At 40.5% G+C, this 20,825-nt stretch overlaps 1 protein-coding gene across 1 annotated transcript in view; it reads left to right on the top strand.

The window, feature by feature from the left end:
• The window catches only part of PHF20 (PHD finger protein 20), a gene marked incomplete at both ends in the record, with an annotated part of 63,787 nt that overhangs the window by 23,036 nt on the left and 19,926 nt on the right, over positions 1–20,825 (top strand). The window contains 3 exons of the mRNA XM_082007076.1: positions 6,151–6,429; positions 15,115–15,291; positions 19,625–19,723. Coding sequence (XP_081863202.1) covers positions 6,151–6,429; positions 15,115–15,291; positions 19,625–19,723 — 555 coding nt within the window. The remainder of the gene's footprint in view (positions 1–6,150; positions 6,430–15,114; positions 15,292–19,624; positions 19,724–20,825) is intronic.

The following is a 20,825-nucleotide window of genomic DNA, read 5'->3' as shown; positions in this document are numbered from 1 at the left end:
CACTCTCCATCGTTTATCAGCAGTCCTGGTTAACAGGGGAGGTCCCAGAAGATTGGAGGCTTGCCAATGTGACGCTGGTCTAGAAGAAAGGCCGGAAGGAGGATCCTGGGAACTACAGGCCTGTCAGCCTGGCCTCTGTACCGGGGAAGATTACGGAGCGGTTGGTCTTGAGAGTGCTCACAGGGCATCTGCAGGACAACCAAGGGATAAGGCCCAGCCAGCATGGGTTCATGAAAGGCAGGTCCTGCTTGACCAACCTGATCTCCCTCTATGACCAGGCGACCCGCCTAGTGGATGAGGGAAAGGCTGTGGATGTTGTCTACCTGGACTTTAGTAAAGCCTTTGACAGCGTCTGCCACAGCATTCTCCTGGAGAAACTGGCGGCTCGTGGCTTAGACAGGTTTACTCTTCGCTGGGTGAGGAACTGGCTGGATGGCCGAGCCCAGAGAGTTGTGGTGAACAGCATTAAATCCAGCTGGCGGCCAGTCACAAGCGGTGTTCCCCAGGGCTCGGTTCTGGGACCGGTCTTGTTCAATATCTTTATTGATGATCTGGATGAGGGAATTGAGTGCTCCCTCAGTAAGTTTGCAGACGACACCAAGTTGGGTGGGAGTGTTGATCTGCTGGAGGGCAGGAGGGCTCTGCAGAGGGATCTGGACAGGCTGGATCGATGGGCAGAGGTCAGCTGTATGAGGTTTAATAAGGCCAAGTGCAGGGTCCTGCACTTTGGCCACAACAACCCCAGGCAACGCTACAGGATTGGGGAGGAGTGGCTGGAGAGCTGCCCAGTGGAAAAGGACCTGGGGATGCTGGTTGATAGCCGGCTGAATATGAGCCAGCAGTGTGCCCAGCTGGCCAAGAAGGCCAACAGCATCCTGGCCTGTATCAGCAATAGTGTGGCCAGCAGGAGTAGGGAAGTGATCGTGCCCCTGTACTTGGCACTGGTGAGGCCGCAGCTTGAATCCCGTGTTCAGTTTTGGGCCCCTAACTACAAGAAGGATGTTGAGGTGCTGGAGCGTGTCCAGAGAAGGGCGACGAAGCTGGTGAGGGGGCTGGAGCACAAGTCTTATGAGGAGCGGCTGAGGGAACTGGGGTTGATTCAGTCTGGAGAAGAGGAGGCTGAGGGGAGCCCTCATGGCTCTCTACAACTACCTGAAAGGGGGTTGTGGTGAGGTGGGTGTTGGCCTCTTCTCCCAAGTAATTAGTGATAGGACAAGAGGAAATGGCCTCAAGTTGCGCCAGGGGAGGTTTAGATTGGATATTAGGAAAAATTTCTTCACTGAGAGGGTGGTCAGGCATTGGAACAGGCTGCCCAGGGAGGTGGTGGAGTCACCATCTCTGGAAGTGTTCAAAAAACGTGTGGATGTGGCACTTCAGGACATGGTTTAGGGGACATGGTGGTTCTGGATTAATGGTTGGACTTGATGATCTTGAAGATCCTTTCCAAGCTAGTGATTCTGTGATTCTGTGACTGTAAAGGTGAGCTGCCTTTGCTTTGCACAGTTCTGCTATAATGTTTGTAGTTGTATTTCCCAGAACTCTTAAGATTACTTTTTTATTTGCATAGACATGCATCATTTGCCTTATACTTACCATATGTTTTTCTAATTTTGTCACTTTTAGCTTTGGGTTTCAGTTAAGGAGAAATATAATATCTTTGCATCCAGTTTGAGAGAGCAGCTGTATATCCTGCAGCTTACCTACATAGGCTTTGATTCCTTCAAGGTAGTGTGAAAGTTGTAATTTTAAGCCTAACAATATAGTACATAAACAAGTCCATCCTGCCTTGCTCACTTAAAGTTTCTTACAGCTAGACACCATGATTGGGACACAGTGTTTCAGTTACCTCGAAGTGCAGGTAAAGCCTTTACATCCATGCAGTTGCTAGCCCCGTCAAAAGGTATGTCGAGGTTTGCACAATAGTGCACTGCATGCTTGCGAGTTTTTTGCACATTATAGACTTTCCTGTTTTTATCGTTACGGATGTAGTGCCAGCACAGGAGAAAATGGTGAATGGAGGATCAGATGAAGTACTATCTTGAGTAGTTCTTGCAATGTCAAGTAACATTTCAGGCTCAAAAATCACAACTTTGTGAACTTGTAATGATCTGTCATTATTGATGCTGTATGTATTTATTACACCAAGCATCTATTTGAGTGCATTCTGGACACACTGGAAATGCTTGGATGCTGTCCTTACCTAAAGTAGTTTGAGAAGAGCAATTAGGCAAGATGTTCTTTGCTTCACAACTGAGATCTTGAAAGACAGAGGTTTTTGAAAATAAAGGAAGAAACATAGTTTGGGTGCTGAAATGATGAACAGGAACACTTTTGGTGAGCTCAAAAAAAAAAACAACACAAGATTTCAGGAGAAATAAGACCAAAGAAATAGGTAATTAATGAAGACACTATCCCAATGGTGTGAAGTGATCCAAAGCACCATGTGAAAAGTGTCAGCAGGGCTAAGTTGAAGGTTGTGTTTAAAATGTGGACTTTTATGAGAATAGATGTATTCCCAAGCAAGCGCTGGCTTCAGAATGGTTCTTAGAATTTTGAGACTGACTGCACTGAACCAGTAACAGTAGACCCACAGGTCAACTTCACATTTGTGTGAAAAGATGGAAATGTGAGAGATGAGGTTTTGTCATTGCTATCCAGAATCACCTGTGCAGTTACCCCTGGGATACATAAGATTTATGTCTGCAGTTCAAGAAAGGTAGTGGTAAGAAACAAAATAATCTTGAAAATAGTATAGATGGAAGCACTGGAGTACTTATGTTCTAGAGAGACTCTGTGTGTTTAGTTTAACAGCAGGAGAAGGAATAATTTGATCTTCACAATATTTCTGTGGAGACCAGGAAATGGAGACTAGAAGTCTTGTCAGTTTAACAGGCAATTGTGTGTCAAGATCTAAGGGCTAGAAACTGGAGCAAGGCCAACTTTAATTGGGGGGAAAATGTTAAGTGTTATGTGCACTGTTGACTGTCTGGGATAGCTTACCAATGTGTTGCAGAAGATGCCACAGGATGGCAGACCTTCAGTGAAGATGCTGTGCTGCTGCCAAACATTCCTATCCCAGCAGGAGTCAATTCAAACAAAGAATTGGTGGTGGGGGAAAAAAATCTCTTGCGGATTCAGAAGCTTCGCATGGTGACATTTTAATGTAAACTTAGCGCTGAAGATGGTCTTGGCTTGAACCTTGGGTAATACAGCAGAATGAGAAGTGAGAGAGGTTGCTGACTTGAATGCTGAAGGGATGGTGGTGGTTTTTTCTGTAGTGAAAGTTTAAAGGAGACGCTGTTGTGTGACTTTGAGTCTCTGTGCTTAAGATTGTAATGGCTAATTGAATGCTAGGTGAGGAGTTTTAATTTTGGTTATAAACATGAAAGAAGTAGCAGGTGGTAAGTGTAACTTTCCTCTGTACTCAGAAAACACCCATCAAGCTTATCCACCAAGCTCCTCTGAAAAACCAAGTGCCTGAAAATCTGAAGCTAATACAGCAAAACTTTCCACAGAAAACAGTTTTAGTACCATATGTTGTGAGCAAAAATTGTATGTATGTGTAAGGATGGAAGTTCCCCCCTTTAGATGTTGGTGTAAAGAGTTGGTTTCAGAGCATTTGGCTGGGAGACCAGGCTCGCCGGAGGCTCTCCTTGGTGGAGGAGTTGGGCATTGGCTTCCCGCTGTGTCCTGGTGGCAACGGAGTTCTATTGTGTTACTTAGAAAGAAGGAAAACACCCCCCCAATGTGGTGGTGATGGTAATAATTTAAGCTTTGTTTCAAACTGTGGGTTTGTCTGTTTTCATTACTCTGAATAGATTCCTTCTGCACGTTGCAGTAAGTTTTTTCGTCTTCTTTCCTTCCCCTTACCCGTTGTCTTTGTCACCTCTGTTTCTACCTCTGTTTTCAGCTAATATGACCCTGTGCTCCTCTTCTAATGTGTAGCTGATCAGTTAGAAGCCATTCCCTGTATCTTCTCCATAATTTGTCCATCTCAGTGGAGGGGAAGTACTCTGAGCATGGATACAGGGCCTCATTGTGACAGTTGTATGGTGGTATAATAGTTTCCCTTGTCATATGTATAAGATTTTTGGCTAAATCTTCAGACCCTGTTACCCACTTCTGCTGCAGTTAAGTTTTCCCATCTTCATGTTAGTTACTAAATAGAAACAAGTTCTCTTTCATTGTCCTAAATGCTGGTTTTTAGCTTTACAGTCAAGAGAACCTTTCTGCACTTGCTTTCAGTAAACCCACAGGCCATTGCACTGACCGTTCCTGAAATATTTTTCATTCTTTATGAATGCAGCTTTTGATGGTGTACGGTATATTTTGATTTTGGTATTGACAAACTTGGTCATTCTGCAAGTGTTATCCAATTGTCTGGCTGCTTTGCAATCATATTACCATAATAGCTTGAAGGAGCATTCCTGACAGCCTGTTCTTAATATGGCTATGCAAAAATGGCTTTCTCTTTGTCATTACCCAACACCCAGAAGCAATGTCTTAATTTTTACTGTTTTCTTCTCAAAATTAACTGAATATTCTTTCTTTTAATCAGTCTGATGTGTATATGACTTCTTAATCATTCTGTGTACATTAGCCTCCATAGTACTATTACTTGGGTTTTTTTCTATTCATTACTTCAAATGTTGTTTCTTTGTCGTAACACAGTACTTAAAAACTGAGTATGCTTCAGATACAGCTATCTAGGATGCTTTTCTTCTCTATGACATAACCTTTAAGTATGCAGCTCAGTAACACCACTTTTGTTGCTACATGCTAAAAATTTCTGAAGAAGCTGTCCTGTGTTCGTACACCTTTAACACTCCCATTCGGCGTGTTCCTGCATACGTGCACTTGTGGAAAGTCTTATTTTTTCTGCACTTATTCTTGTTTGTAATGTTTCTGTGTCCTGTTCTGTTTCTTGTTTTCAGCTACTTCTAATATAATATCTTAATTTTCATTCATGTGCTGCATACCTTCAGTTTTGCATTGCTGCTGCTAGGTCTGGCTCTTAGCTTTAAACACTTCTTCTTTCTTCCAAGTTTGAAAATACTTGTAAATACGGAAATAATATTTTAGTACTGGCAAAACAAATGGAAAAATTACATTTGGAAGCTGTTTTGTAAAAATGACACCTCCTTTCCATTGTCCTCTAGTTGGTGAGGGATTTTTTTGTTGTTGCTGTGTATGTGTTAGTTATGGATAATTGCCTGGATCTCTTTATATCTGTGTGTTTTCTAAATTTCTACCTCTCTGCTGTTTTATTGGTAACAATAATCTGATTTAGTTCAAAATGTTTCTTTTGCGTATTTCTTAGCAAAAACATGAATTAAAAATTTCTGAAATGCTGGAGGAAGAAATAGGAATTTACTGGGTCGAGTTTAGGTATAGCCCTGGGTTACACAGCAGTGCTCTGTAAAACAGATGCCTTAAAACCTTCTGCCATATGAGTCTGAAGACTTTCCTTGCTTTTTTTTGAGAAACTAATTAACTATAGCTCATAGGGGACACTTTGTAACAGATGTGAGCAGTTTTCCTTTTGCTTCATGCTTTCACTGCTGCTCGAAAATGGAAATAAATTTCAATTTTACTTGAAAAATGTAGTTCGGACATACTGCTTCCATTGTTCTTGGAAGTAACCAGACTTTGGTGGTAGGGCAAGGCATCCAGAAAACAGGTAGCAAAATAGTTACAAGCAAAGCAACAGAACAGTTTTCCTTGGAAAACTGCTTTCACCAAAGATGTGAACAGTTACAAGCAACTACATAAATACTTGATAGAACATAATCTTCAGTGTTCTTACTAAAATACACAATCTGTCATTCAGTCTTGTATCTATAGTAGCACTATATACAGTGATATTAGCTGTTGGGCAAGGGACTCATGGAAGCAAAATGTCGTTTTCTGACAGTAACTCATTCATAAAAAGACTGGCATCATGACAACCAGTTTTTAAGAGCAGACTTTCCCCTTAAAAGTTACTGATCTTAAAGGCAACTACAGTGTTAAAATTTTATTTTCATCATTTCATAGCTAACATGTTTGAATGCATGCCCATTTCTTAACTTTTTTGTTGTTTTCAGTTCAGGAAACCATGTGATAATTATAGCAAATGCATGGGGGAATTTATCTGTTTTGTTCTTACAGTAAAAAAACCTTGTAGGAGAGCAGACTTTCTTGCATCAAAAAAAGCTGCAACTGTTGATCAAGATCACAAGTTTAGATGCAAGTTCTTGAACTGTTCAAAATCTTTCCGCAAAGCCAAGTTATTGCATTATCACATGAAATACTTTCATGGAGTGGAGAAGGCTGCAGAATCACAGCAGAACCCTGTAAAAAGAAATATTCAAACCAGAGCTTCTTTGGCTTCTGAAAAAGCTAATCAAGAAAGGTCAAAAAGAGGACGGACCACAGCTGGTTCATTGTGTAAGTATGTTGCTGATCTCTTCCTTATTTTTTTAAACAGCAGCAGCCAGGACAAGCAGGAAAGAGCAGAAACCGATTTTCTTTGGGTCCAAAGGAGTCTCTTTAGGGCTCCATCTTAGCATATTTCTTTGTGGAGAAGCAGCATAATATGTGTAACTATTATGATTTAGAGAAGATAAAACTGAAGTTCCCTGTCTAGAAATACAGGTCATGTTCTGTAATGGACTGGCTATGCAGCTTCTCTTACTCCTTTGTAACTCACTTAAGTATTAAACCTCTTTTCTTTTTTCAAAACTACAATCCCCTGAGTTTCTCATTTCTACTCCCCGCCCCCCCAGCTTGACAAATATGTAAATAGCATTGTTCAAAGACTTTTGTCCTTTTTCTGTATTAAGGAAACAGTCTGGGTAACTCCAGTTCTCTCCTGTTTCTTACTTGGTCTTTACATTTCATGGTCTAACTTCAAGAGTATACTTAACTAGAAATCCAGTACCAGTTTATGCAGTATTTACAGTTCTCACTGTTGAACCTGTGGGGGAAAAAAGTCCTAGTATTTAACAAATGCAATTGCTACAGCTGTACTTGAAAAGGATCCTCACATAACTGATGGGTATTGGAAAGGAGTAACAACTCAATGGTTAGGAAAAAAATCAATTCTTAAGTTAAACTGCTTTGCAGTCTTCAGAATCACATTAACTTCTGCTTCACTGTCTCCTTCTCTGAAGCGCTTTCTTCCTAATGTCTTGCATAACATCAGAGTGGCAACCTAGGTCTAGTTGTGAACTGCAGCATTGTTGTCCATAACCTATGAAAACTTTGTTCTTCTGGACTGGCTTCCCTTTGTGCCACAGGTCCATAAAAATTGTCATCTCTTTTGTCTTCTGATTGAGCCTGTCTTATAAAATCCAGCTTTCTTTTTGAATTCCCTGGTGTTTTTTTGTCTTTGTGTTTGATCTTTCATTAATATTCTGTTTAAGAATTTCAAAGTCTTGCAAACTTTCACTGAGCTACAGCTCGCTACAGCAGAATATAACTAGCCTTACTTTGCTTCATGTCTGCTTATCCTAATGTGTCCAGCAAACACTTTTTTCACATGAGATGTTCCTACCAATATGTGTGGCTTAATATACTGTTACTACATGTAAACTTCTATACGCCAAATACTTCTGTAACTTTAAATAATGCAAAGGCATAAGATTTGGTTAAGTAGAGGAAGATTTTTCTTTAAATGTGTTAGGGTGTGCCAGCTTGCGTGTATTACACTTTGCATGCAGCTTAAATGAAACCGAAGTACTGCCTTGGGAAACACAACTGAGATGAGCATTTTATGAAGAATGGCTGCTAACAACTGCACAGTGATGTAAATAGACTTCTTGCATGTCACGTGCTTTTCCATAAACAGACTTCTATTCTGCTTTTTGTAACTGCATAATTATTTTGGTTTGATAATTTTTCCTGTGATTATCTTGAATGAACTGACTAGTGACTCAAGATCTTGTCCCTTTCACTTATACTTTCCCCCATGTGCACACTGTTGGTTTGATGCCATCATCTTGGCTGCACTGGCAGGTAATTCTTTAAGGCGTTGAGTTGTAACAGTATTTCCTTATTTTAAGCTTCCACCCCTTTCATTCCCCATTTGTGAATGGATGCTTTTAACATGGATTCTTTCGATGACGTGCTTCATAGCATATCCCTGCAAATAGCCCCTGGGTTGTGCTGGGTTATGCTGACAGCTGTTGAACAGTGCATCAAGGTGGAAGGCGGACCGTAAGGTTTTCAAGTCACCTTCACTGTCGAAGCCTGCTGTTGTGGAGCTACAGTGAGGTTTTTCTTGATGGGGAAAACTAACGTCATTATATATCAGTTATATGTCTGATATTAAGTGCCATTTGGTTTTTAACTCAATGTGTTCTTAATTCTTCTTATTTTCATTGTGGGGGTGTCACACATTCTAAAGTAGAGAGTCAATGGGGTTTATGAGCTCATACTGTTGCATTTTTGTGTTCTGTCTTTTTGCATGCATCTCTTCTGTTCTTGATGGTGTATATAGGGAGACAGCCTGCTAAGCAAGATTTTCTCCATGTCTACTGAATACTTTTATGTCACCTTTCATTTCAGGATGTATTACTTAGTGAGTGTGAAGGCTTTTGAATACATAATTAAGTATGGTACATGGTGGTTTTACTTTTCGTCTTTACAGTCCTTTTGTGAGCAAAAATTCCTCTGTTCAAAGTGAATAAATAATTTTACCTTTCGCTACAAATGTCCTTTTCTTATATTTCACTATGTTAAATAGGTTTTAGTGCTTAAGAAAAGATGGCAATTTCTAACAGGTAAGACTTTAGAACTCATGAGTCATGTTATTCCGTAAGCATGGAGCTACTGTTGCTTTAGAAGCTTTATCACACTTAAGTCCTTACCTCACAAGTTTTGTTTTTTGGAGTTCTAGGACTCCTTACTGTTTCTGCTACACATTGAACTATAAATAAATAAATAAGTTGTAGGACTGGACTGTTGACTAGATTTAAAGTGAAAATACTTATTGTTCCTAAGGTTGTAGGAAGTTATGCAATATACAGAGTAGTAGCAAAACCTTTTCCTTGTGGTGCTTAAAATTAGAATTTTGACACATAGAAAAGGAGGAGGATGTAAGTGGTCTTCAATGACAATGTTGTGGGATGCAGGAACAAACAATTACGTTGCACTAAAGTGGAGACTGAAATTTCAACATCTGAAATGTAGATTGTGCCACTTGGCATTGGCTTCAAAACTTGAGTGATCTGGAAAGGTTAATGTGGAATTGATTTGTCCTCTCTCTCCATTTTTCTTAACAAGGATCTTACCTTTGGAGTGGCAGATTTGACAGATACCTCCCTAAATTCTGTAGTGGCCGTTCATTGAGCAGAGCAGAAGGAACTGCCATTGCCTAGCTTGTATTTCTTCTGGAGAATAAGGCAGTTGATTTTGTGTCCCCCTGGAACACAAGAGATGGAGGCATTTCTGCCCTCAGCTCTTAAGCTGCATCGCATCTCTGCAGGTACATTACAGAGCCTTCTGCAGCCCTTCTGTTAAAGAAGAGAATCAAGACCTGCACAAATACATGTGGATGCATAAGCTTAAAACAAGCTTTTTGAGCATAGGCTGCAGATGGCTTATCACAGTCTGTCTTGCAGGAAAGAGTTGCTTAAGTGTTTGGCAGGTCAAACTGAGGTGTTCAGTCAAATATATCGCTTGGAAATTGAATGTGATGTAGTATCTGTTAAATTTTTTTGGCAGTTAGTTGTTGATTGCTGTAATAAAAAAGGAGTAGAACCACACTGCATGTTCATATGCATTAACCTTAAAATAGGCTTTTTTCTTTGTGGTCCCTTCTCTTTCTCTGCACAATCACTTAGTTTACTGTTGAAGTATGTCATCCCATACTGTGACTTGTGCCCTACAAACACTGTAAACGACTTCCTCTGAAGGTGCAAGTTTTCTTTCAGATATGTCTGTCCCTGTTATTTTATGTGAAGTACCTACAAAACGTTACTTTTAATACAGTTTGTTTCCTGGCCTAGGCCACTCCAAGGGCACGAGGCATGGAACAGCTTCATTTCATTCTTTGTACCTGCAACTCATAATTTGAACATCTGAAGTATCTCTCTTTCTGAATTGGTGGCTTTCATTTTTTAGTAAAGTCTTTTCATTTGGAGGTTTGACAAAATTTAGTTCATGCCCTTATCTTGAACGATATTTTTTGAAATCTGGAAGTCAACTTGGGCCCAGCCTCAGTGCTTGCACCTCACCTCGGACCCTGGGGAGGCTCTATACTTGATAGGTACTGAAGATTTGTCAGGAAATTCTAATCTCGTTAGGTGTGAACAAGTAGGGAAGTTGATACATGTGTGCAAGGAAATGCCATCAAAACCTTCACTAAGGTGGCTGGTGTACTTCTAATGCTTTTAGTAACTACTTAGTAGTGCTGACAGACTTAATACTGCCCACAGTACAACTGTCATACTCGCAGGGACTTCACAGATTCACAGAATCATTAAGGTTGGAAAAGACCTTTAAGATCATTGAGTTGATATCAGTTGGTATCAGTTGATACCCTTATGCTCCAAGGGCATAGTTCAGTTCCCCTGAGGAGTTTTGCTCTAATGGAAGTTAAACCTGGTTTTGAGACTTTAAAAATGCTATGCAATATTAGGCTGCAGTTTTGGTATGTAGGTATATAATGGCAGCCTCAGTCTGGCAAGTTGCTGCCCATCTTCGCTCTGCTGTTCTTCTTGCCATGAGGAACAAAAAAAGCAATGGACCTGTGCTTTATAGTACAGAGAATAGAAAATCTGTCCTTACTGGGGCATCCATAAAAGGTACGTAAAGAAAAAACATGCATTTTGTCAGTAGGCTTAAATATTTGTGTGTGACCTTGTCGTTAGAAAATTGCGCCTACTCAAAATCAGATACAGTATGTCATGTTAATGCATGTATAGGGAACAGGTTGGCAAAACTTGCTTTGACAGCTTAAACATCTAAGGCATCCAGTTGTCAACTGACAGCTGTTAACATGTGGACCTCTGGTATGTGGCTTAGTGGTTTTCAGGGTGATCCTTTTGGAGTTTCCTGTTTCCTCTGAATATTGGCTGATGGATATCTCTTTGCTAGGTGGTGAAATGTGTATGGGTGACCTACAAACACAGGGTTTCTCATTGGAGTAGGTGAAGATCTGCATTAACACACTCTGTGTTCTGCAGAATTTCCAGTTGTCTTTGTGACTTATCTTGAGATACTGCATTTAGTTTGTGGAGGATGTCTGAAATATTTCAGCTGTAAGTCAAGATATGTGGTCTCTTAGTTCTTGAAAATATCAGTGGATATTCTCAGCAAATTCAAAACACTTGAATTCAGTCTCTCTTGCTTCCTGTGAAGGCTGAATTACCATCTTAACTGGGGTCTGACATCTTTTGTGTTCCACTGGACAGAAACCTATTGCTGTGTGTGAGTTTTGACATGCTTAGGTTTCAGTTCTGTTAAGGCTCTGTCCTTGTGGTTTCTGCATGGTTGAGGTGGCTTCATGTCTCAAGTCTGTGTGTGTTAGTTTGTAAGATTCTTCACTGCTTCTGGATCAGCTCTTTACGTGGAAGAGGATACTTCTCCCAGGCTTAGAGAGGAGACGCCTGAAAGAACTCTATGAAAGAAGGCTGTGGGTAGTTAATCAGCAAGCCTTTTCATCTCCAGTTTTTTATGAACGTATCTCCTGTTCCTGTTAGTGGTGTTTAGCATCATCTGAGCTAGAAATTAATCTGCTGGTGTTTAATTACAACATTGCTGTTCAAGAACAGTGAAACTGTTCACTGCCCTGGATGTCAGAAGGGCTTTTGTGGTCTATTTATAGAGAATCGTGTAATTCTAATGATGATTAATGACATTTTGGATCACAGAGGTACTAAAGAGTACTAATACCTATTTTGATTTTTTTTTTTAAGTTGGTCATCGTCAGTAATGTGTGGAAGTTATAGCTTAGATGCCACCTGTGTCCCACCTTAGGATATCTCTGTAAGACAAGTGTAGGCGTCTTCATGCGACCTGCATAGACAGCTTTGGGAAATGCATAGGAGTCTCGTATGCGCTTCCTAAGTGGAGCCTCTATGAGCATCGCCCTGCTGTTCACTACGGACTCATAGTACAGTTGTCTTGTTGCCTGGTAGTCTGAGAGTGCTTACATGGACAAGTGACTTGCAGGAGAAGTCAGTTACAGCACTGACAAAAGTTGAAGGTGTTGTCCATGTAAATACGGTGTATTGTGTGCTCTGTGTTGGCCTTTCTTGAAACTGCAAATCAGGAGTTCCTGGGATTGGGAGGAAGCAGAGGAGTAGGAAGCGTTCTGGAGAGTGACAGTTGTCTCAGGGAGTCAGGAGGATGAATGCACATGACACACTCTGCAGGTGGTGCTAACAGGAGGTCTGAGCTTGGGGAATGCGCAAGTTTTAAACGCACATGCCTAAAAACAAGTTCTTGGTTGTAGCTGTTAATGGAAGTAATTGCTCTCTGTTCTTTCGGGGGTAATTTTATAAATTGACCTGTCTGAATTATACTTGAAAAATGTTGTATTGAGAGGAAACAGGACATTAAGGCCTTGTGGAAGGCCTACAAGTTTGGGTCTTCATGGCACAAGTTTTAACATTACTCTCCCAAAAGTTTAGGATAAGTTTCTCTTTTTTTTAATCTCATCTTCTCCAATTTAGTCCCAACTCCTAAAATACATTTCCGCATGCTCAAAGATCTCATAACCCTCTAAACTTTTCTATCAATGGAACAAAAGGTGTTTCAAAGCTTAACATACTTGTTGATAACTTTTTTTTTTCCAGTTATTGAAGAAAAATACATCTGGTGTATGATAGAGTATCCCTGAACTCCCCCAGGACAGGTGGAGTGACTGGTGACCAAAAAATTTACAGATATGTATTAACATTAATGGATATGACACATTCTTGGCAAAAATCTCTTTAAACTTCAGTCTCGCAAAGCTAAACAAACTAATGGACATGAAATACTGTTTTGTTCCACCAAGAGTCTGTGTGCACAGATCACAGGCCACAGGAAGCCCAGATGCCTTGTGGTCTTTGAAAGACTAGTGGGATCAAGGTGGCTGTGGTATTCTTCAAAGGCTAATTCATTAAATTGATTTGAGCTGTTGGCAGAGGGGAAAGTTAGGAGGTTTCAATGGAGGTTGTCTGGTTTGCATATATTCTTCTATTGTAATTTTGGGGTTTCCTGAGACGGTGTTTGTAAAAATTTTTGGAACTTAATCCAGAACGGTAGACAATCAGGAAAGCTCAAGAAAGGCTTGTTTACATGACTTCTCACCCTGGACTGCTACAGTTTGCATTTCAGAAAGTTTATCAGGACACTGGTGTTCCCAAACAGGTTATGAAGTACCTTTAATCTTACTTTTCAGCTACTGTGTACCATGGGAAAAAGTTTTGCCTGTCTGAACTAATGATGTCTTGTCCAGCCCACTCATTATGGAAGTCCTCAGATGAGCAAATTCTGTTAGCAAGAAGTCCTACAGAAACAGACCTGTATTTAAAAACAAACAAACAAAACCCAAACAAAAAAACCAAATCCCTCTTTATACTTATTCCTGCAAGAGGAGAAGTTAGACCTCTTGAAAATGGAAGATCATACTGCAGTATCTTATCAAGGAGTATCTTCTGGTTTTGATAATTCTTTGTGGACAAAATATGCTACTTTCTACAGTCTTGCAGCTCTTGAGGTAAATAAGCACCCAGGGAAGGGCGACAGTGGGTTGCCTGACTGGACAAAAGGTACGTTTATGAGACAGTCTTGTGTGGAAACTTGAGGTTTGGTCTAATTTCTGTCTTCTGTTGTGGCTGCTGTAAAGCGCTATGGGAAGTGACTAGAAGGTAGCCATTTGGTTACAGAAATAGTTATGAACAGCTCCTTTTTTTCCCCTTCAAGTTCTAATGCAGCTTCAGGGTGAGAGGACCAGGGAAAAAGTAATCTGATGGCCTTCAGATTTCTGGATCTTGGAGTTTCTTTTGCCTGAGGAGATCCGCTTGATTCTGAAAGCTCTGTAATGATATTTCTTAACATACCTAGCTTCAACTTGAAATGTTGGTCAGGGCAGAGTACTTGATACCATTTCTTCTCCTAAGTATGCTGTCTTGGACTCTTTTCCTTCTGTTTTCAGTCATTTTCAGGTACTGCTTATAATTATTTAGTTAGAGGTGTCCAAGTGAAAATCTGGCTGGCACATAAGCCTTCAGACAAGAGGGAAGTTGCCTTTTGTATCCACTGAACTTTTGAGATGCTTATGATGATAGAGTTGGACATTCTTGATGAAAATCAGGAAGCTGTCACCTTGGCTACTGCATCTCATTGACCAAGATACTTGATGTCATACTCCAAAATGGCAGTGTGCCTGTCTTGTTTAGTCTGGCTGTCCTACATGCCGTGCAGCTTTTGCTTTTATCAGCTTCACCTCTCTCTTCTTCCATGTCCAGGAGTCTTTCAGTAGGAGTTACTAGCTGTAGGTAAGATGAGAACTATTTGACTTGACTCAAATAGTAAGTGGAATCTCAGGTGAAGTCATGCCTGTATCTCACGATTTTTAGGAATTTTAGTTAGTGACTCTGAACTCTTGCATCTCACTCTCAGTTTAAACACTGTTTCAGTGGTACGTATTTAAAAATTGCCCTTCCTTAGATGTGTACAGCTTCTCTATGCCACTTCTATATACCTCATTACAAAGCACACTTTTGAGAACAGGCTGTGGTTCCTCTAATTAAATCAACAGGACCCCCCTTCTTTTCTTCTGAAGAAGCTAATAATAAAAATTACCTGACCGATATCTCTGCCAAACTGAACTGTTTCTCTTTCCATCTTTCTTCAAAGTCACAGTATTTCTGGAAGAACAGAGCTTTGGGGAATGCATTTGCATCCACTGTTTCTTTTTGAAAAAAAACTCAAACCAACAAAAGCAGTAGAGGTTTTAGCCTTTAAACCAGCACCTGTTTTTAAAAGCTTTTCCATGGTCAAGTTGCTAGCAGTATGAGTTGAGCAGTGTGTCTGATCGGAAACACTCCACATAAACTGCCAGAACTGCTGCTGGTGAAGTAGACTTACATTTTGAAAGTATTTAAAGCTTGGACTTCATCTTTATTCTCTTTGTAGATGCTCCTCTACACATAGCCCTAAGGAATACCCCATATAGAGATGTAAAAATAGAAAAGAGAAGAACTTCAACTGCTGTAAGTGCATTAAATAGTCACCGACATTCTGTTAGAGAACAGACCAAGAACCACATAGTGAGATCGCTGCGGAAGCCTCAAGAAAAAGGAGTTGAAAATGGTACGCCTTTTTAGATTAACATGAAAAAATTAAACATGGAAAAGTCTTGGAAAAGTTTTAAGCATTGTAAGGAACTGATAATATTAATTGAAAGTATTCATGTCCTTCTTTAGAGCGTTTAATTTTTTATGAATGTACAGTGTAAAATGCAAGCGGTGTTTTTTCACTCTTTCTTTGCAGTAGCTTCAAATGAAGAATCAATATAGGGAATTTTCTAGGTTTTCTTGCTATATGCATTGGGGTTTATTCTTCTCAATCAATGTGTAATATTTTTAAGATTTAAGAAGTATTAAAGTATTTAAGGGTATGAAAAGATTCTTGCTTATTTTTGCTTGATACATGTGTTTGAATTCTGTTTAAACTCTTGGTTGTCCAAAGCATTAAATATTTTAAGTAATCCTGAACTTGAGATACCTAAGCTTAATAAAGCAAAAAAAAAAAAGGGCAGGGGGAGGATATGACAAAACCTAGTTCTTTCTTTTGTAGTGTTTCTTTAACAGCATTTGACTACTTCTGGTAGTCAACACTCCTTGCTACTAAACATCTCTGAACAACTTTACTTCATGACTTTGTTCACTGGTATAGTGTAAACCCTGTTTGTACTGGAATCTACTATAGTATAGGTGGGTAACAGCCATATAGGGGTTGAGGGGTGTGTGTGTGTATACATATAAATAATACGTATTTTTATATATATGAATAATACATAAATAATTTCCAGCATACTTCCAGATTTACTCCATCACCACTTTCCTTCAGATATGAGGTAAGAATTTGAGTCACACTGAGGAAACAAAAAAAAAAAAACAACAAAAATCTGTTTAGACTATTCCAAGTAATCTTTGTTCTGGAGATGTCTTGAGAAGATCACCTTAATTGCTGGTCACTGTATTATTCTGTTGGTCATAGTAGTCAGTCAGTACTTGCCACCTCTGTTTATTCTTAGTTATCCTTTGCTGCCTTCCCTTGTAGGAATCACAGAATCACTAGGTTGGAAAGGACCTTTAAGATCATCAAGTCCAACCATTAATCCAGAACCACCATGTCCCCTAAACCATGTCCTGAAGCGCCACATCCACACGTTTTTTGAACACTTCCAGAGATGGTGACTCCACCACCTCCCTGGGCAGCCTGTTCCAATGCCTGACCACCCTCTCAGTGAAGAAATTTTTCCTAATATCCAATCTAAACCTCCCCTGGCGCAACTTGAGGCCATTTCCTCTTGTCCTATCACTAGTTACTTGGGAGAAGAGGCCAACACCCTCGTCGCCACAACCCCCTTTCAGGTAGTTGTAGAGAGCGATAAGGTCTCCCCTCAGCCTCCTCTTTTCTCCAGACTAAACAACCCCAGTTCCCTCAGCCGCTCCTCATAAGACATGTGCTCCAGACCCCTCACCAGCTTCGTTGCCCTTCTCTGGACAGGCTCCAACACCTCAACATCCTTCTTGTAGTTAGGGGCCCAAAACTGAACACAGTATTCAAGGTGCGGCCTCACCAGTGCTGAGTACAGGGGCACAATCACTTCCCTACTCCTGCTGGCCACACTATTGCTGATACAGGCCAGGACGCTGTTGGCCTTCTTGGCCACCTGGGCACACTGCTGGCTCATATTCAGCCGGCTGTCAACCAGCACCCCCAGGTCCCTTTCCGCCGGGCTGCTCTCCAGCCACTCCTCCCCAAGCCTGTAGCATTGCCTGGGGTTGTTGTGGCCAAAGTGCAGGACCCTGCACTTGGCCTTATTAAACCTCATACAGTTGGCCTCTGCCCATCGATCCAGCCTGTCCAGATCCCTCTGCAGAGCCCTCCTGCCCTCCAGCAGATCAACACTCCCACTCAGCTTGGTGTCATCTGCAAACTTATTGAGGGAGCACTCAATTCCCTCATCCAGATCATCTGTAAAGATATTGAACAAGACTGGTCCCAGAACCGAGCCCTGGGGAACACCACTCTTGACCGGCCGCCAGCCGGAAGGTCTGAATGACATCCATTAGTGTCTCTTCATTGGTCTGAGTCAGGAGGATGTTTTTGAGTTGAGAGTATGGCATACAGAGATTAAAATAAACTTTCACAGTGATGGTGGAGGATGTGACCAAATATCATCCTGGTCCTCGTTAGTCTATCTGCCATTCAAGGAAATAGAGACGGCTTAGGTCTCTTTATGGTTTTGCCAAAATATCCTTTTTAAAAATACAGTGGTTGTGTGATAGATTTTTAGGATTATATGAGGCAGTTGACCTTTCGCTTTGATCATGTGAATCTATGAGGAGGTTCCTAAACTAGGTAGCCTCCTATCTGATAATTTTTCAGCGAGAATTCTTTAGACTTCAGAGTGCTTACAACTTGAGACAAAAAGATTCTTTGGTACAGGGTTTTGGGAAGGGTCCCTTTTATAGTACTCATTCTTTGCAGATTTTTTTTTTGAGGGAAAAAAAAAAATCCTGCATTAGCTGCGTTGTGCACTTAAGACAGCTGTACACAGAAGTTTGCAAATACTTGGATTTTTTCAAATTTTTAAAAGACATACTGGCAAGCTGAAGGGGAAAAAGTGTGGAACAAAGTGACAATTCTTTGTCGCAGTTATGATGAATAGATTGATAGTGACTGAAGTAGCATACTCTGCACTCTCAGATATCTTAAAACAAATTGGATGACGTGCTATGCAAATTTTAATTCCCAAATGAATAGATGCAGAATTTTCCTACCTGTGACCTCGGTTATTCTCCCTTTGCCCTTCTGGAATAATCAAAATGGCAGAACTTACTTGCATCCCTGTTTAGGAGCAGGGAGAAAGAAATGGTGCCCAGAGGATCCTGACCACTGGAGGACTAGGAGACGAGTACAAAGGAAACCAAGAAGGAAGTTGGAAGCTCTGTGCTGAGACTTAAATATGAACCTCTCTTTCCTTTTTTTTTTACCCCCTCAACAAATGGTAATGGAGGGGGGATGAAGTTTGTCTTTTGTGCTCCCTGTCATAATGCCTTTGAAGGACATGTAGTTGGTATGGCAGGCTGCCATCAGTGTCAGCAGTTAATGTGGCTGCTGGCAATGCACAGTTTTAGCAGCCATCACTATGACATGCCAAAAGAGGAACATAAGTGGCAAAGTAGCAGGAGATGATCAAGGACTAAGAGGATGGGGAGATACAGAACTGAAGACTCTCGTGAGGGGGAGCTAATGAGCATGTCTCCTGCATGCTCATCATAGCTGGTAAAACGTGACTGAGATTTTCCAGTTTCTCAGAGTGAGCTGTTTGTACCATAAATACGTAGCCTTAGATTGTGAATTGGGGAGTTTACTATTCCATGCATGAAAGAGGTTAACATAATACACTGGTATTGCTGGTTTGCTTCATGAGCGGTTACAGACCAGCTAGGGTTCTTAAGAAATCTCTTACATAAAACATTTATGGTGTAGAGTGTCTTTATGTGCTCATTCTGATACCAGTAATGAGAAATTGAAATAGTTTTCTAAATGGGATGGTGGGTGGCTTAATCAGCTAAGCACTCTTAAGAGCAAAGCCCTTTTGAGATGCAGGGCATCCTTCCATAATAGATTTTTATGATTGTACCTATAGTCTTGGCTGAGTGAGGATAATTTACTTAGGAAACTGTATAAGTATCTAGAAATTCTGCTGCAGCGACCTAAATTTGAAAGACAAGAGTTGTAAACAAATGCTAGGATATGGAAATCAAGGGTTTGTGCACATTACCTTGCAGTGGGGTTATATTTCATGGCAAGTGCTCTGGAAGCATGCTTTGAGGATGGACTTGATTGAGAGATACCACACAATCATTCAAAAATTATGGTGGTTATTTTATTCCCATAAAAGTAGGATGGCGAACAGATGGTGAGAGAATAGCAGTTAAAGCCAGCTGAACCAGTTACCCCATTTTCAATGAAAACAAAATACTTGACTGAGGAACTGTGCTGGTGTTTGGGGGGTTGTGGTTTTGTTCTTGTCAGACTTCTCTCACAATGCTACTGAAACGTTAGACGTAATAATTTAGAGAATGGATATGACAAATCCTCCAGCATTTTCTTTTTCAATAATCTCAGAAGCGTGTAAGTAGTGAATGGGCATTGGTGCACAGTTGATTTATTAACAAAATTACATACTATTGTAATTTTGTTATGGGACAATCAAATTAGGACTTGAAACAGACCATTCCAATTACGAGAGATGGGAATTCTTACAAATAAGTTTTCGTGTTGTTTTTTGCAGTGAACTGGCCCCGATTGTCCAAAGAAACCGTGGAGGTCTTTAAGAAAATGAATAAGTAGAGTAAGTGTGTATGTATCTTAAAAATTAAGTTGGAATGTTGTCTAATTTCAGCTGTTAAAGAACATGAGAAGAACAAAGAAAGAAAATCCAAAGACTATGGAAGGTCCAAGTCAAAGAAAAAGAAAAAAAAGAAAAAGAGAACTAAGCCTGGTAAAACTCCACCCCACCCCCCCACCCCCCCCTTCTGTAGAGGAAAAAGACATCGTTATTTTATGTTGTCTGTTACCTAGTTCCTCACTCTTATGAGCAGGTATTGCGGACAGGAGTGCTTTCTTTAATCTGTCATTTCTGATTTTATTAAGTGTTCAATAATAAATTGTGATGGGCAAGATAATTTATTTCCTGGTTGAGGGGCATCATTAATGCTGGATGATGGCTTATAGTAGTGCTTGTAATAAATCTAACTCCAAAATGGATGTCAGTCTTTTTGGTCTGGCTTTTCATTAGCAAGTGTACTTGTATACAGGTTTTAACCGGTTAAAGAGGGTGCAGATCCTCTTGATTTGTTACCAAGTACCCCATGTGCCAGATGTTCGCAGTTACACGAGTTAGTTTTGGGGCTCCTATACGGATGATGGCATTTGGAAATGTTGATGGGTCCTCTTTTTCTGCCATTAACCTTGTTATTTCTTGCATCTTCGGTTAGCATGGGATTTCAGAGGCTGTGACAATGAACTCTATTACATCTTCCGCATCCTAAATTTTTTTTTCTAAAAGATAGATCTCTCTTCTGCTGGAGAGATGAAGTAAAAGCCTGATTTAAAGTCTAGGCAATTGCTCTGTCCCACTGCCGTGTTTCATATGCTGTTCCACCTACAGCAATAGGGTTGTGGTAGAAACATGTCTTGTCTGTTGATTTCATCTACAGAGGCTTAGGAATGCTTTCCTTGGGCCACTTTACACTTTGAAATTCGTGTGTAGGTCCAGGTGTTACTGGTGATGGGATTCTGAACTTCTGAAAATCACAATTAATTCTGAAAGATTTCTTTGAAATATTTACAGATCAAGTGTGGCAACTTTCTCTGACATTGATGGATGTCTAGGATCATTAATGCATTGCATCTCAATCTGGCATGCATAATTTGTTAAAAGTAGAGCTCCTTAAGGAGGAGTTTCTGAGACAGGGAAGAAAATACCGTACCTTTTTATTTGCTGCTATGAAGAAATAGGGCAAGCTATCATGAGAGAGTAGAGGATAAGAAAGGATGACAGGCAGACTGACTCAGAATTGTGCTGAAACAAATAATTTTAG

The sequence above is a fragment of the Phaethon aethereus genome, assembly GCF_964289735.1.
Source record: "Phaethon aethereus genome assembly, chromosome: 16".
NCBI classification, from domain to species: Eukaryota; Metazoa; Chordata; class Aves; order Phaethontiformes; family Phaethontidae; genus Phaethon; species Phaethon aethereus.
This window is presented reverse-complemented; position numbering and strand designations above follow the sequence as displayed.